Source organism: Chiloscyllium plagiosum, unplaced genomic scaffold (assembly GCF_037043375.1).
Source record: "Chiloscyllium plagiosum isolate Xiang-an unplaced genomic scaffold, Cpla_swu_hap1 HiC_scaffold_4, whole genome shotgun sequence".
NCBI classification, from domain to species: Eukaryota; Metazoa; Chordata; class Chondrichthyes; order Orectolobiformes; family Hemiscylliidae; genus Chiloscyllium; species Chiloscyllium plagiosum.
The window spans coordinates 128,458,228-128,476,227 of record NW_028270142.1 but is presented as its reverse complement, the minus strand read 5'-3'; the positions used below and the strand labels follow the sequence as shown (position 1 = coordinate 128,476,227).

General features: G+C 39.4%; 1 protein-coding gene across 14 annotated transcripts in view; it reads right to left on the bottom strand.

Annotated features, from left to right (window-relative positions):
* Positions 1-18,000, bottom strand: part of LOC122548888 (focal adhesion kinase 1) — a 511,554-nt gene that overhangs the window by 117,189 nt on the left and 376,365 nt on the right. For all 14 annotated transcript variants that reach the window (XM_087986664.1, XM_087986658.1, XM_043687803.2 and 11 more), the window contains 3 exons: positions 16,496-16,580; positions 5,360-5,460; positions 962-1,077 (listed from right to left, as the gene is read on the bottom strand). In XM_087986664.1, the coding sequence (XP_087842790.1) occupies positions 962-1,077; positions 5,360-5,460; positions 16,496-16,580 (302 nt within the window). The remainder of the gene's footprint in view (positions 1-961; positions 1,078-5,359; positions 5,461-16,495; positions 16,581-18,000) is intronic.

Below are 18,000 nucleotides of genomic sequence, written 5' to 3'. Positions count from 1 at the left end.
GTCTTTAACATTTATTGTAATTAATGTTGGAAACAAAACTAGAATAATATTATAGTTTGGTAAACACAGTCTCTTTCTAATCATTGAACACAACAAGCTATATTCTGTGCAACAATAATGTGGTTTAAAAATAAATAGCAAACAGTTAAGTATTATCAGAGATAATCCTAATCCACAGCAAAAGATCAGAAACACTGTTGTTCAGATCTTCAAGTCAAGGCAACTGGGAAGTCTCAATAGAGACGTTAAAATAAATTGAGATGGATTGAAATCTGTTGGAAGGGTAGTTTCTTCCAATGGTAATTCCCGGAGTCTAATCTCCATTTCAATGTCTAATGCAAGTGCTTTAAGGCTTTAATTTCCTGCAAATTTGCTCACAATTCTTTGTACATTTTTATGTTGCATTCTTATTTGAGGCAACATGTCACCAAGAAACAGACATGGATTTTTTTTCTGTCTTTCATCTAAAATCCAGAAGGGGGCACTTATTTAGCATTGTTTCCAAAAGGTAATTTGTTTTTGTGTATGTGTAGGAATATATAAGAATAAGTTAAATTATATTGTTTATTTTCTTTCCATTTTGATCTTCCTCTAGTTTTTTTTTGGATATATACACTGGCTGTAGTATGAGCAGAAGGCTTCACCCAAACCTATCAATGCTGCTGAAGGCTAAATTGTGTGCAACATTTAATGTTGTTCAACTCTGCTAGCAAAGAAGCACTTAAAATACATGCAGTACTTCAAGCAGAAAACAATCCCTGTAATTTGAAATATGCTATACAACAGAATACTACACTTACCCCGTAAAACCTTAGAGTCTAATGGTACTTTGTTTCCAGTTCAATCACCAATACATCAATTTTCATTAGTTAGTGAATGGTCAGTAATGCCAACATCCAAATCAACATTTCTATAACATCCTTTCCTCTCATCCAGCAGACTAAACTGCATACTTACTCACCGATGTACAAATCTCTTACTCTCCAGATAAGATAGTGCTGTGCTGAGCTGGTAAGCATACAGAATTAAGGAGGCCAAATCCAAGTTGTATTTTCTTACTTGTAAAAACGACCGTAACTAAGTGCAAAAACATTCAATTATAATAGTCATTCTTTTGTTAAAGCAATTCTAAAAGTATTATTCTTTTAGAATAATAGACCAAAGAAAATATTGTAAATGCGCCATATTGCCAAGTTTTTGTCAAGTCACATATCTGTTTTCTACAGGCTTAAATTCAAATTAAGTTTTAAAAAAATAAGCATCTCTTCTCATTATGGCTTTTGATTTCAGGTGTTTAAGTTCCTTTATAACCTGTAAGCAACTCACCAAATCAAATTATTAAAACAATGTCTGAAGAAAAGTAGCGAATTTTAAATTGTACAAACTGGTTACATTGCAGTTAAGACATTGAGCCCAATTTGGGACATCTTACTTCTGGGAACATGTGGCAGCTGGGTGAACATCACAGATGATGCTAGGGGTAAGAGACATTATTTAAGAGAGTCAAGAAAAACTGTGGTCTTTTCATAAGGACAAAGGAGGTTGAGAGATGTTCATTTTTTTCAGATTTAATAAAGCAAACCATGAAAAGAATTTCCATTCATTGGAGAATCATTAGTATCTTGGGTTTATGTTAATCTCCTATTTTATAAAACAATAGTTTGCACTTTCCAATCCGGACAGTCTTGACCTTTGTGTTCAACTCTGTGTTAAGCATCATCTGGTGCAGCTCAGGAGGCCCATTCTGCATGGCAGTCTCTCTTGCATTTGCTGCAAAGCAAGATAATGGGTTGAAAAGGTGCACATTTCACTGGCAATTTTTTGTCGGGATCCTCTTCTCAGTCAGCCAAGCTTTTAGATTATACATGCCTCTTTCACTGCCCTGCCAGTCATCCCCCAGAAGTCACTGGTGTCAGCCATCTTCACGTCTCACTTGCAGGAATCCTAGCATTGGAGGTATAGTCACTTGGAGATCATCACCTAGCAGCATACTACATGCAAGGTTTTTGAGTATACAGTGACGCAAAGACTTTTAGCTTGGGTGCCAGTTGTCGTAGTTGTGGGTGTGTCTGTCGAACTGGGAATTTGGCTTGCTGGCGTTTCATCCCCTTTCTAGATGACATCTTCAGTGCTGTGGGGTCTCCTGTGAAGTGTTGCTGTACTGTGTCGGTTAGAATTTATTTGGTTTCATTCCCACTGCTTCTGTTTGCCGGTTCCTGATGTTAGTTGCAGTGGCTGGTATGTTGGTTCTAGGTCAATATGTTTATTGATGGCGACCATGGACGAGTGCCATGCTTCTAGAGATTCTCTGGCTGCCCTTGGTTTGGCTTGTCCTATTATTGTTGTGTTGTCCCAGATGAATTTGTGGTCCTTGTCGTCTGTGTGTATAGATACTAAGGATAGCCGGTTGTGGCATTTAGTGGCTGGTTGATGCTTATGAACGTGGATCGCTAGTTGTCTGCCTGTTTGTCTTAGATAGTATTTTATGCAGTCTCTGCATGGAATCTACACATTTGTCCAGCATTTCCTCCGCAGATGCCTGGCAGACAAACAACTTAACGAGGACATGCCATAATCCAAAACACTAACTACTCTAACTTATATAAAAAACGTCTTAGAACTGACAGCCAGACTCCTCCGACAACACCAATAGACATGCTCAGACAACAACTCACCAGAACAAAAGACCCAATACCCATCACGTTGAGGACAAATGTGATGTACAAAATTCCATGCAGGGACTGCACAAAACACTATACAGGTCAAACAGGTAGACAATTAGCGATCCCCATTCATCAACTAGCACTAAATGCCACAACCAGCTATCCTTAGTATTGATACACCCAGACAACAAGGACCACAAATTTGACTGAGACAACAATAATAGGACAAGCTAAACATAGGGTAGCCAGAGAAATCTTGGGAGTTTGGCACTCATCCATAGAGTTGAAAAGTGTGGCGCTGACCTCACAACAGGTCAGGCAGCATCCGAGGAGCAAGACAAATGAAAGTTCGGGCTAAAGTCCTTCATAATCATTCACAAACTCCATCAATAAATACACTGATCTAGACCCAATATACCAACCACTGCAATGAACAACTGGAAGCAGCAGGAACTGAACCAAATAAATCCCAACCGACACAGTGCAGCAGCACTTCACAGGAGGCTCCACAGCATGGAGGATGTCACCTAGAAACGGGACGAAATGTCTGCACACCAAATTCCCAGCTCAGCAAACATACCCACAACAACTGCAGTGGTCATCCACTGTAGATCCGTGCACTGAAGATAAAAACTTAATTGTGAAACTGAAAAGGGTTCAGAAAAGATCTCCAAGATGTTGCTGGGGTTGGAGGATTTGAGCTATAGGGAGAGGTTGAATAGGCTCTAGCTGTTTTCCCTGGTGCATCAGAGGCTGAGGGATAACTTTATGGAGGTTTATAAAATTATGAGGGGCATGGATAGGGTAAATAGGCAAAGTCTTTTCCCTGGAGTGGAGGAGTTTATATTTAGGGTGAGGGGAAAAATTTAGAAGGGACCTAAGGGGCTACATTTTCACCCAGAGGGTGGTGCATGTATGAAATGAGCTACCAGAGGAAGTGGTGGAGGCTGGTACAATTACAACATGTAAAAGGCATCTAGATGGGTATATGAATAGGAAGGGTTGAGAGGGAAATGGGCCAAGTGCTGGCAAATGGGACTAGATTAGGTTAGGATATCTGGTCGGCATGGACCAGTTGGACTGTAGGGTCTGTTTCCGTGCTGTACATCTCTATAACTGTATAAACTCACAATGTAGTGTTCTCAGTCAGACCACTGTTATTCTACACTCTCAAACTTTGTCGTAACAGTTGCAACTCATACCTTGCACATGTCAACTTCAGTATCAAGTAACAGATTGCTAGTATTTGTGGAACTGAGATAGATGAAGCTGTCAACAACCTCATATCATCAAAGCTGACAGATGGTAGTATGACAACATCCTGTTCCATGACATTTGCCTTGCAATCCCAATAGTGTTTCATTTGCTGAAATGTTTTGCAGCGTGGAGTGCTAGCGGAGTGTCCGCCATGTAGAGTAACTCTTGCGAGAGGACTTGGTATATCCTTGTCTTGCATCTAAAGTGAGCAAGGTTGAACAGATTTCTGTCAATTCTGGTGGATACCCTCTGCAGATGACCTGAAGATATATGGCAGCAACGGAGATGAATATGGTGGCGAATGAGAGTGCAAGAACTCTCAGTGACTCCAGTGAGGATCACAAAACATTCTGTTATAATCCTCCTCATAACTGATCTGATCCATTATTTCAAGAGCAGATCACATCCTGCAGCAACAGATTTTTTTCCAGAAGCTTCACGAGTCTTGCCTCTGTTCCAATGATCAAATGTCTAGGTGAGAACAATGAAGGTAACATACAGTAGCCTCTTCAGTTTGTGGCATTTCTCTTGAATCTGCCATAATGGGAGGATGATGTAATTTGTGGATTTTCCTGTTCTGAAACCACACTGAAATTCAAGGTAGATGTGTTCAGCCAGAGATACCAGTTTTGTCCTTGTCAGATTGCAAGTATGTTTTCTGACGTTCAACAGGGCAACGTCTCAGTAGTTGTTGCAATGCTTTGGTCACCTTTGCTTTTGTTACAGGCCCAATTAAAATGAGAAGCAAACTAGCACTCAAAAACAGGCCAGCTTATTCCACCCACACGCTTGACACATTACACTGAATTGCCAGACACTATTCACTAAATAATGGGCATAAATTTAAGATAATCACTTTTTGTACACATAAGATTGTTAGGATATGGATATTCTACGGAATAGGTAAATATTTTAACTCTAATACAACTTTTAAAAAGTCAATAAACTATCTTTATAGAAACACAGAAAATAGGTGGAGTAGGCCATTTGGCCCTTCGAGCCTGCACTACCATTCAGGCCTGATCATGCAATCTCAGTATCCCATTCCTGTCTTTCGCCATATCAATTGATCCATTTGGCCACAAGGGCCATGTCCAGCTCCCTCTCGAATATATTTAATGAACTGGCCCCAACAGCTTCTTGTGGGAGTGAATTCCCGAGGTTCACAACTCTCTAATTAAATCTTATCATCCTTTTAAATGGAGTTTGATAATTTACGTATATATCATCCACCAAATATTCCTCCTAATTCTTCAGATGAATCTCTTAATTTTCAGGAATTCCATTAAATTTGTCATACATATCTATTTTGCAAATATGTGCTTCCAATCCTGAACTATTCCATGTCATTCTAAATTAATATATATTTTAACAACAGATAGACTCTTTCATCATATATACATGTTCCTGAACAAATCTGTCAGTGAATACAATCATACCTCTCCAAAGGTACACAGTTCCATAATTATCCAGACTGGATTTTCTGTAATTACGCCAATCAGCTTCACTATATGAGGATGGTCAAACTGCCGCATTGTCACTTTAAGAAAGGAAATAAGCATTTGTTATTTTTGGCAAAGACATGTTTTATTAACTGAATAAAGGAGGAAAATCAATACTGCAGTGGGAATATCAGATCCAGGAGCCATTCAGTTCTTTGAACCAGGAGAAAGTGAAGGCCGCAGATGCTGGAGATCAGAGTCTAGAGTGTGGTGCTGGAAAAGTACAGCAGATCAGGCAGCATCCAAGGAGCAGGAGAATTGGGTTTCGGGTATAAGTCCTTTGAACCAGTCAGTCAATTAGACTGAGGCTGATCTACATACTAATTCCATTATCTGCCTTTGCACAATGTCTTTTGTGAGCTTGATCTAACAAAAACCTATAAATTTCTGTCTTCAAAGATTAAAATAAACCAACATGTGCAGATTCTCCCGAAGAGATTGCTAGATTTCTGATTTCATTTCAAGAAATAAAACTAAAAATTAACCAACACGAATTGGTCTAAACATCTCCATCAATTATATCAACCTGTACATCAAATACCATACAACATAACGGCAGAATATTATTTTGCACTGATGCAGTTCTTGCCATCATCAACTCCATGTTCAGTTGAGCCATCAGAAAAAGTTTGGCAGACATTTGATTATTCCTTGAAGACAATGTAGAAAAAAAACCACCATTCAAATCACTCAACATTGTTGTTCTGTACCTAAACAGCAAACACAAAATTTCACCAAAAACGTTAAGAGAACCCCTACATGAATGGCATGTCAAATGTCTAAGCATCAGTATAATTATTAAATGCATATGCAAAATAGTAATGCAACCCTGAAGCCAATGAACTTAATTTGAACCATCTGGTGGCTGTTTAATCCTTTCAATCCAAAACACTGGCCAATTAGGAAGAATGCACTGATGGTCAAAACAATCAGTTTGTTTTGTAAACAATTGTTCACAGCTGAATTACAAAATCAAAACAAAATTCCAGTGAAATGACACAATCCCGCTATTATTTAAAGGCATCTCCACAACCTTGTGTCCAGGATAGAAGTGTAAATTCTGATTTAACATGTGAAGTGGCAACTGATAATGTAACTCTGCCCACAACTGAAGACAGCAATACACCTATCACCTAGTGACATGAAGTGGTTAAATACAAATCCAAATGCCAAACAGAAGGTGTGTCATCTTCAAATGGAAACAATATGTGAAATTAGAGTACCCCGTCTAGGAATAAGCCAAGTAGTGAAGAATGTACAGAAGTCAATATTCTACCCAGTCTTACATTTTGTAATTAACCTATTTTTCTAATCAACCTGTTCAGAGATTTAATACACATCTTGAACCCTGAACTTGAACCCAGACTTTTCTGTCCAGGGGTAGGGACATTATCACTGCACCATTAGAGGTCCCTCCCTGTCTGACATATAGTTAGAGTAAACACTAAAAGCAGGCACCACCTAATTCAGCCAGTTTTTTAAGCAGTTGCTTTTGTTTTGTCCACAATTAATGTCCCTCACTTGCTAATAATTAAACACAATTGAAATACAATTAACAAATGATTGGGTTCCCCCTCCAACTCTATTTTGATTTAACCCCTGCCCTGCCCTTCACTGTTTGATCACTCAGCATTGCCCTTTAATGTGAAGGGCACTGCTTGTCACTGGCCACTCGGGTGTTTCCTTTCTTCCTGGTGGTGGAAATTTAAATAAAGATTCGTCCACCTTGTGTCTTTCACTGTGTCTCACACCTACACACACACAGCATGGGTGCTGGGGAAAAATAAGCACTACCGCAGTTAGGCAGGAGTGTGGGGGCAAAAAAAAAAGAAAAAAAAAAAGAAAATAAAAGAAGAAAAACAGAACAAATGATTGGGGCAAGGTACTTTTAAAAAAAGTGCACAAAATACTTGTTTTCTTTAGGAATAAAGAGTACTAGTTATCGCTGAGGTGATGTGATACCTTCGTCACTCGCTCTGCACAAAAATGAATTGCAATTATACAGGATCCTATCACATAGAATGTTTCTATGCAAGTGTTTTTTTTATATAGAATCCCTATCTGTGGCACCAGACCATTTGGCCCAACAAGTCCGCACCAACTCTCTGAAGAGCATCCCATCCTAACTCACTCCCGTCCTACACTATCCCTGTAACTCTGATATAATGGCTATTCCATCCAACCTACACATCCCTGGACACTATGGACAATTTAGCATGGCCAATCCACCTAAGCTGCATATCATTGCACTGTGGCAGGAAACTGGAGCACACAGAGGAAACTCACGCAGACACTGGGAAAAAGTGCAAACTCCACACAGTCAGCAGAGGCTTAAATCAAACCCAGGTCCTTGGTGCTGCGAGGCAGCAGTGCTAACCACTGAGCCACTACATCGCCCCAAAGACATTCCTAGGAGATCACCAAGCACCTACGATAGTTCAAAATTTTTGAGATGAAATGAGTTAACATAGATTAATGCAACAACTAATATGCTCCCTGGAAGGCTCAGTGACAGCACACACTTTAGATAGCATCATGGGATCTTTTATATCCAGCAAGCTTTAATGCCTCACAGTAACAATGCAGTAATTAATTAGTACTTAGAAGTCAGTTAATATGGTGAAATATGATACCCACTGCCGAAGAGAACGTTAACAACTTTAAGACCCAACTACCTTCAACTATTCCATCAATGATCTCCATTCATTACAGGGTCAGAATTGGAGTGCATTGCTGATAGTTTGGCAGTGCTGAACTTCAGTCGCAATTTCTCACAGTGAAGCAGTCTATGCTCACATATACCAAGACTGGACAACATCCAGTTTTGGGCTGATAAATGGCAAATGTGGAGAATGCTCATTATCTTGAAATGACATTACTGTTGCTAAGATAAGAGGTGGCATCTTGTCTGGCCAATGGCTCACATTCTAATTCATCAAAGCCACAAGGTAGAGTCAGAACTATGCCAAAATACTCCCCACTTTTCTCAGCAAAATTGTTCATTAATTTTATTTACTATCTCAACTATACCGCCTGACACCCTACTTCCTTTAAGGACCCCATTCTCTTCTCCCAGTTTCATCATTACATCTGTTTTGCTGAAAGTTCTTTTCATAACAGTGCTTCCTTTTTCCTCAACTAAGGGTCTCTTGCCACCTCAGCTGGATCTAACCCATTTTGTGCATGTCTGCCATCACCCTTTCCCCATCCTCCCAGAACAATGATGTAGGGATGCCGGTGTTGGACAAGGTCAGAAGTCACACAAAACAAGGTTATAGCCCAACAGATTTATTTGAAATCACAAACTTTCGGAGTTCTGCTCCATTGTTAGGTGAAGTCCCAGGATAATGGCGGGATTCAACTCTTCCTGACTTTGCAGTTCCACCAGCCTCCATGTACAAACAATTAACCAGAAGTATCTTCCTGTTCCTCTCTAGTGTCAGCATTCAGAAGGGACATCCTGATCCACTCTATCACAACCCCTTCCCCCAAAAGCTAATGGTCTTCCAATCACACCATTTTAGGCAATTTCTGGTGGTGTAATGCTTGCCTGTTAGCTCTTTACTGCCCAAGCCCCCAAATTCTCTTTCCAGGTGGCAAAGCAATTTACCTTTTACTACTTTCAATTTAAGCCTACTGTATTCATTGCTTACAAATGGACTCCTCCGTAGTGGGAAAAACAAACACGGACTGGAAGACTACTTCGCAGAACACATATTCTTTTTTCCTGCAAAGAACTGTATATTAATATATGTAGATTCCAATATACACAATATGAGCTCTACTAAATTGGGTATCAATTTTTTTTTAACATATTTAGGAATTCACTTTGCTTTCAGTAGAGCCGATCTTTTATTCTGTTACTAACATGTACCCTGATCTAGGTTAAAAATCACACTTCACCAGGTTATAGTCCAACAGGTTTACTTGGAAGCACTAGTTTTCGGAGCATTGCTCCTTCATCAGGTGGTTGTGGAGTATAAGATCGTAAGACACAGAATTTATAGCAAAAGTTTACAGTGTGGTGTAACTGAAATTATATATTGAAAAAGACTGGATTGTTTGTTAAGTCTCTCATCTTCTTTCATATGTAAATTGCAGAACTTTTTTAAAAGTTACATTCTCAAATGAACTTTAACAATTGGTGACATGTCAGCCAAAATAATGCATTTAAGGTGTGAGCTGCCCTGTGTAAGACTGTCTGTACCACAATGTTCAGATTGATTCTAACACTTCCCACCCCACATACACACGCACATATGCGTTTGTGCAGTGAATTTGTACTTGCAGAATGATATTTTATTTGGCTCAAAAACTGCATGAATCCACATAAGATTCTGTAAATCCATTTTTTAGATTAGAATCAATCTGAACATTGTGGCACAGTCTCACACAGGGCAGCTTGCATCCTAAATGCATTAATAATTGGTGTCAAGTCAGCTCCAGATAAAGTTCACTTGAGAATGTAACTTTTAAAGAAAAGTTATACGATCTACATTTGAAAGAACTGAAACCAACATGTTCATTCTAAAAGATGAGAGACTTAACAAACAATCCAGGTCATTTTCAATATATAATTTCAACTACATCACGCTATAAACTTTTGCTATAAATTCTGTGTCTTACGATTTTAAACTCGTTAACCACCTGAAGGAGCACCTGTCCGAAAGCTAGTGCTTCCAAATAAACCTATTGGGCTATAATCTGGTGTCATGTGATTTTTAACTTTGTACACCCAGTCCAACACCAGGATCTCCAAATCATGACTACCCTGGATCTAAGCACTCCCTTCACTTTTTGTTATGTGATCACCAAACTCTCTTACTCTCTAACCTTTTCCGGATCTTCCCTTCCTTTCCACTTCCTCCTCCCACCTTTTCCAACAGCATAACCAGTCATAGTTCCACCTCCCATCAGTTCCACACAAGAGTTATGTTGGACATCAAACATTAACTTCACAGATGCTGCCAAACCCACGAAATTTCTTTAGCATTTTAATTTGCGTATCAGAATGCTATAATTGGATAAGAATAAACATGGTAGTAAAACAGGAAGAGGTCCTATAAAGGATAGTCTTCTAGATAAGTAAGGAACCTGAATGGGAGAGGTACTGAAAGAAAACCATAATTTCAACAAGACACCAAAGTTTATTATATACTGGATTAGTAATCCTGTAACCTATCTTAATAATTAAGAGAAAACAAATTCAAACACTGCTGCAATTTGGTAATTTTGATAATTTAATTGACACCAGTTAAAATGAGCTTGAGGCTACTGGATTGTTGCAAAAACCTAACTGGTTCATTCATGCCTGTTAGGCAAGGAAACCTCCTGCGTTTATCTGGTTTGACTCATCTATAACTCCAGTATCAAAATGTGACTGACTCTTAACTGGCCTGAAGTGGCCATGCAAGCCACTCTCTTATATCAAAACATTATACAGCAATTCAAGGCGGCAGCCCACTTGCGCCTTCTCAGAGCAATTAGGGCAGGCAATAAATGCAGGGCTTGGCACACACACCCATATAAAATAAAGCTTTATCTCAACCATGCAAAATGATTTCTGCATACGATCCACATGGAAAAAATTATTGTTAGATATAATTCATTGTAGACTTCTGAGGCTTAGAAGAATATTTGGCATCAGTATGTGAATGGCTGTGTTCTTCATTATAATTTTAGACATGCCACAACATATTTCCATCTTTATATCTCACAGACTTCAACATAGCTGAAGGCTATGTTGTTTAGAAACCAGAAGTGTGGGGCTGCACCAAATCAAAAAAATACCCCATCACCCAGGAGAAGGAAAAAGCAAGCCTTATAAGATTGCATGATACTTTTCTCTTACCATAGCTTTGCTTCAATGACATCAAAAGCAATCTCAATTAAAAAAGAGCCACAAAATTTTCAACACTCTTGTTGAAGAGCAGGCTTGCTCTACAACGAGCTGGTGCCCAGCTTTAGAATAATGCTTTCACTATGCTCAATCGCTGACTTAACAATCCAACTTTCTCAGTTATTTTCACCAGTGTAAGTTTGAACTTCCATCATGGTAAAAGTAAGATAGAGTTGGATAGCTGAATCTAATGTTATTTCAAACCTTTTAATGTGACAAACAGTTCGTTTAATCTTAGAAGAATCAGTGACAGTTGTAAAGATTGCATCCAAATTTTTCAATATTCAGCTGAATGAGGTAACATGCCATAACAAACATGATTGATCAATACAGGCAGGGAGTCCCAGATAGAAGATAAAACAAAAATCTGTCACTTTTCTAATAATATTCTCCAGTGACAAGAGATTTTTATCATGTAATACTTAACCTATTAAAATTTACTATGACATACCAAAGTAACTATTACCTTTGTAAGGCTGAGGACGTGCACAAAGATAAGATGCAATAAGGAATATGGTTGAATTTATATACCTCACGGTATGATATATGAGATGAGTCGTCGAGAAACAGGAGATGCTCCTTGAGATCAGACTAAAATGGCCCAAGAAAGGGCTATTCCAGATCTAAGAGGGGGAGATTGTGGTGATATCAGCAGTTGATAACCCAGAGGCTCAATCTAATGCTCTGGGGAGACAAATTCAAATTATAAAGTAGCTGGGGGAATTTAAATTCAGTTAATGAATCTTCAATATAAAGCTAGTCTCAGTGATTGTCTCTGTGAAACAACTGTTGACTTTTGTTAAACACTCATTCGGGTCAACAAATGTGTTTTAGGGAAGGAAATTGCCATCCATATCTGGTCTGGCTTCTGTGTTACTCTAGATTCACAGGAATGTGGTTGGCTCCTCCTGCCCTCTAAAATAGCCTAGCTAACTACTCAGGCCAATAGAGGTGGGCAACAAATGTTGGCTTTGCAAGCAATGCCTGTATCTAATCAAAGAATGATGAAAAAAATAGCTTTTGGGTGTTGAAGTGTTGGGAATTATTGTCTTGGGCACAACTGGGGTCAGGGGAAATGTTGGATGCCAGAATAATCAAGCTCTGAATAACATTTTCCACTTTTCACTACCTCCATGATTATTTGCAGGCTGTATGACAGCTTGTTCACAACGCCTTTCACACACATCCAACCAAATTGCTTTTAATTAAAAAGGCTTTGTAAAGGACATTGACAAGTTGGTAGGGTAGGCTCAAAGGTGGAAGAATGTAAAATAAAGGGGATAACTCCAAAGAGGGTGCAGGAACATAGGGACCTGGGGGTATATGTGCACAGATTACTGAAGGTGGCAGGGCATGTGGATAGAGCAGTTAATAAAGCACACAGTGTTGTCCTCTTTATGAACACAGAATACAAGAGCAGCTAGATGATGCTGAACATGTACAAGGCACTTGTTAGACCTCAGCTGGACTAATGTGCATAACTGTGGACGCTACATCATAGGAAAGATGTGGATGCATTGAAGGGAGTGCAGAAGCAATTTACAAGAATCGCTTCAGAAATGAGGATAGATTGAACAAGTTAGAGCTGTTCTCCTTGGAGAGAAGGCAGCTGAAAGGAGGTTTAATGGAGGTTTTCAAATTTATGAGTGGGCTCACTAAAGTAGATAGGGAAAAGCTGTTCCAGTTCAGGAAATTAAAAAAAAAGAAGAAGAGGGCAAATGTGATAGGCAAACAGAGCAAGGGTAATGCAAGAAAAAGTCGAGAATGTGGTGCTGGAAAAGCACAGCCGGTCAGGCAGCATCTGAGGAGAAGGAGAATCGACATTTCGGGCATAAGCCTTTCATCAGGAAAGAGGCTTGTGGGTCGGGGCTGAGAGGTAAATGGGACGGGGGGGGAGGTAGCTGGGAAAGCAATAGGTGAATGAAGGTGAGGGAGATGGTGATAGGTCAGAGGAGGGAGTAATGGACAGGTCAGGAGGGCAGTGCCACCTGCTGCCTGGAGGAGGAACACCTCATATTCTGTCTTGTGACCCTGCAACCACACGGGATAAATGTGGATTTCAACAGTTTCCTCTTTTCCCCTCTCACATTATCCCAGTCCCAAGTCTCCAACTCGGCACCGCCCTCAAGCCCACCCCACTTCCATTTATTTCTCAGCCCTGAACCACAAGCCTCTTTCCTGATGAAGGTCTTATGCCCGAAACATCTTCCAGCACCACACTCTCGACTCCGATCTCCAGCATCTGCAGTCCTCACTTTCTCCTCCCTGAGGCAAGAAAAGACCTTTTCACATAGCAATTAGTTAGACAATAGAATGCACTGCTCGGAAATGTAATAGAGGGAGATTCAATTGAGCATTTAAGAGGGCTTTGGATGATTATTTGCATAGAAATGGTATGCAGAGATTGGCACTGGGTAATAGAACTGGTACAGGCACAATAGACCAAGTGGCCTCTTTCTACACTGTAACAATGCTGTGAAACTGCAATTTACATTATCATAGGAAAAATGTGCATACGAGTTGTTGTTTATACAATTTATGCTTATTAAAGCAGCAAAGTGCTTATTTTTCTTCAGATACACTTGTGTTAGTGTCCTTCCTCTCACTCTCTTTTATGCCGACTGATGAACAACTGAACCCTTTGAACAATTACATACAATTTAGCTAGGGCATGATTTAAGCTGTTCTGGCAAATTATGTATTAAAAAAATTAACTTTAAAGGTTCCAAGGATGGGTTACAGTTATATTCCATAACTTAGAAGGCCTACCGACAGTAGATTAGGGAGGGAAATCTACTATCCTTATCTGATCTGTCCTACGTGACTCTGAACCCACAGCACTGCAGTTGACCCTTAACTGGCCTTTGAAATGCCTTAGCTAACCTTTTAGTTCAAGGGCAATTAGGGATGGGCAATTAATTCTAGCTCAGCATACGACTTCCACATCCCTTGACAAAATCAACTTAAAAAGGTCCCTGATCAATAATGGAGATGAATGCAGCCTAGTTTGGACAGCAAATTTAATTTCCCGTGATATCCACTTTTAAGATGCTCAGTTGTACGACCATGAATTTAAATTGATAGCAGAGGAGACAAGGCAACATCAAAGTAATGTATGTAAGTGGGCAGATTATCTAGTGAGACATCTGAAATAATTAAATAGCATGATTGCCCCATCACTTTTATATTTTAATTTTAATAAAACAATTGCTACTCAATAGAAAGATTTTAGAACTCTTTCCTGACACTTCCCCCTGAAAAACAAAGTTAAAAACCACACAACACCAGGTTATAGTCCAACAGGTTTAATTGGAAGCACACTAGCTTTCGGAGCGACGCTCCTTCATCAGGTGACAGTCACCTGATGAAGGAGCGTCGCTCCGAAAGCTAGTGTGCTTCCAATTAAACCTGTTGGACTATAACCTGGTGTTGTGTGATTTTTAACTTTGTACACCCCAGTCCAACACAGGCATCTCCAAACCCTGAAAAACAGGTTGAGATATTTTGATATATTAAGATCTCAACTTGTGTGAGTGTCTCACAGTGGGATATGGATTCAGCAAAGGCAGTGCAAAGCTTAGTGCAAGCGTACAACTTCCAAATTATTATTGAGTTTATGGGGAAGTTCACTTTTTCTGTCAGTAACAAAGCAATGTAGTTAGATTCTGGGCAATTATTGGTAGCTTAATGAATGGCTCACATCAAAGTCCTAACAGGGAACAAGTAAGTAAGTGGGAGGAGTAGGCTCCATGAACATCTTCATCCTCAACAATGCAGCTCGTCAAAGCCAAAGCTTTTGCAACCACATTTAACCAGAAACACCGAATGAATGATCCATCTCGGCCTGCTTGAGCATCTAACCGATGGATGCCAGCTTTCAGTCTATTCTATTCACCACTCAGCCCTTCTATTCAAACCATTGATACATATTATAAATCCATGCAGCGTTCCATTAGTTACAGTTGCCAACCTGGAAATGATCTATATACCCCGACCCTGTTTCCTTTTATCGTGCCACTCCTCTATCCATGCTGCTACATTACCCCTACCACACAAACTTGTGTGGTACCTATGTGACACATTTTAAATCTTATTTTCATTAGGATGTGAATGCCAATGGCAAGGCCATTATTTGTGGCATATCTCACAGAATGTCTTTGGGAATTCAACTACACTCTAACTTTTGGATGCTTCTGCATCCTACATTATTGCAGCCTCAGAGAACTTTAATAAACTTGTTGTACATGAATGCCCTTCAGCAATGCCAGATTGACTCAATCTGATTGTGCTACAATTGTTTTAAAAATGCTCTGCTATAATTTTGACTAGGAATTCCAGTAATCTTTTCAATAGCAGATATTCAGCTATCGTTTCCTGCTCTCGTCTCTCTCCTTTCTTGAATGAAGGTGTTATATTTCTGATTTTCCAATTTGCAGGAACCATTCCAGAGCCTGGGATTTGGACAATTACCAACACTGCTTCCACTATCTCGGCAACTACATTCTTAAAATGCTTGAATGCAGGCCATCAGGTTCAACCTCTTCAGTTTTTCTTGTACTTTTTCTCCAATGATAACGATTGCTTCAAGTCCCTCCCTCCCTTTTGCGCATTGATTTTCTCTTTATTGTTGGGTTACTAATGTGTCGTCTCGGAGTAAAGATATTAAATACTTATCCATGGTCTCTCTTCGTTTCCTATTAATAATTAATTGTTAAAAAGTTGACCTCATGGATTTGAAGTTGTGAACAACACAAGCTTATGATTTTACCTTTAAGTCAGTCATTAATATGGATTTTCATCACACTGAGACATTATTCTGTTGCATCCTGAATCAAATTAGTCAACATGTGCTAAAGTACCATTAAATATTAAGTTTAGCTATTACTCAAAGAATCAATAAAATTTGCAGAACAGAAGACAGTCCCCCACCCCATCCATAGAAGGTTTGCTGTGTTATCTCAAACTCGAACTATCTAAATTAAATCCACTTTCTTAGCAGTTAGGTCAAGTGTTATATTTAAATTGCAAAGTAAAAGACCCTTAACTGGCCTTTGAAATGCCTTAACTAACCTTTTAATTCAAGGGCAATTAGGGATGGGCAATTAATTCTAGCTCAGCATACGACTTCCACATCCCTTGACAAAATCAACTTAATATGGATTTTCATCACTTACAGGCTTCCTGTAGGAACTTTTCTCGCACACTATCTGAAGTGGAGTTTTTGCATGTTTTGATGGCAACAGCCATTGAGGGGTTTTCCTGTATAAGCAAGGAGAAAGATATAACACGTAATTAGAAATGTTTTCAGAACCAATGGAGTAGTCTGAATAAATATCTGCACAAAGCACAGAACCACACTGAGCCACTTAAATTAAAAATGTTGATCCAAACAAACAATTTCTGAATAAAACTATTACAAATTCCCAGTGAACATGGACAGAAATAGTCTTAATTCTTGATTTATAATAAAGCCAATAGGTTATTGGCTGTAACAAAGGCAAAGTGCTGGAGAAACTCAGGTCGACAGCATCCGTGGAGAGAGGAACAGAGTTAACTGGGTCACTGGACTCAAAACATTAACTCTGTTTTTCTCTCCACAGATGCTGCCAGACCTACTGAATTTCCCAACACTTTGTTTTGTTTCAGATTTCTAGCATTTGCAGTTCTTTATTTTATTGTCGAAGCTGTCTGTTATGTTATGTCTCACAGTCAGTATGCCTATGAGACACTGTCATGATCTCACCACATTATCATTGTGTGTGACCTGAGGGTATGAAGGATTCATATTACATACTACCTCAGATCATTGAAGCATGAAACTTTCCTGGAAGTGTGCTCCTCTGTTGTAAATAAATAGCTCAATACCAGCCAAACATTATTTGCACAATATGACAGACAGAATTAAGCAATTTCACAACCAATGGATTTTATCTATGTGCTGAAATCCAGCCACATCCGATCAAATTTCTCATCCTCAATGATGGGAGAGCACAGCACATCAGTGCAAAAGACAAAACTGAAGAATCTTCAAAATCTTCAACCAGAACTGTTGAATAGATGATTCAACTCAGCCTTCTCAGGTATTCCAGATACCAGTCTTCAGCCAATTTGACTAATTCCATGTGATATCAAAAAATGGTTGAAGCACTTGATGCTGTAATATTCTGGCAAGAGTACTCGAAGACTTGTGCTCCAGAATTTGCCATGCCGCAGCATGACTACAACGTCAGCATCTACCAACAATGTAGAAAGTTGCCCAGGCATATCTATACACAAAGAAGCAGCCAAATCTAACATGGTCAATTGCTGCTCCATCAGTTTACTCTCAATAATCAGTAAAGTAATGGAAGGTGTACTACTGCACAGTTGCAGCAGTGCTTATCATTTTCAAAACTCACTGCAGTAGCTCACCAAGCCTCCTTTAGCAGCATCTTCTAAAGCTACGATCCTAATCACCTAGATGGGCGAGGTGATGCATGAGGACACCACCTGCAAGTTCCCCTCCAAGCCAGTCATCATTCTGACCCAGGATTATAATTGCCATTCTTTCACTGTCACTGAGTCAAGATCCTGGAACTCCTTCCTAACAGACTGTGGATGTTCCTAAATCCAAGAACGACAATAGTTCAAGAAGGCAGTTCATCATCACCTTCTCAAGTGATGGGCAATGAATGCTAGC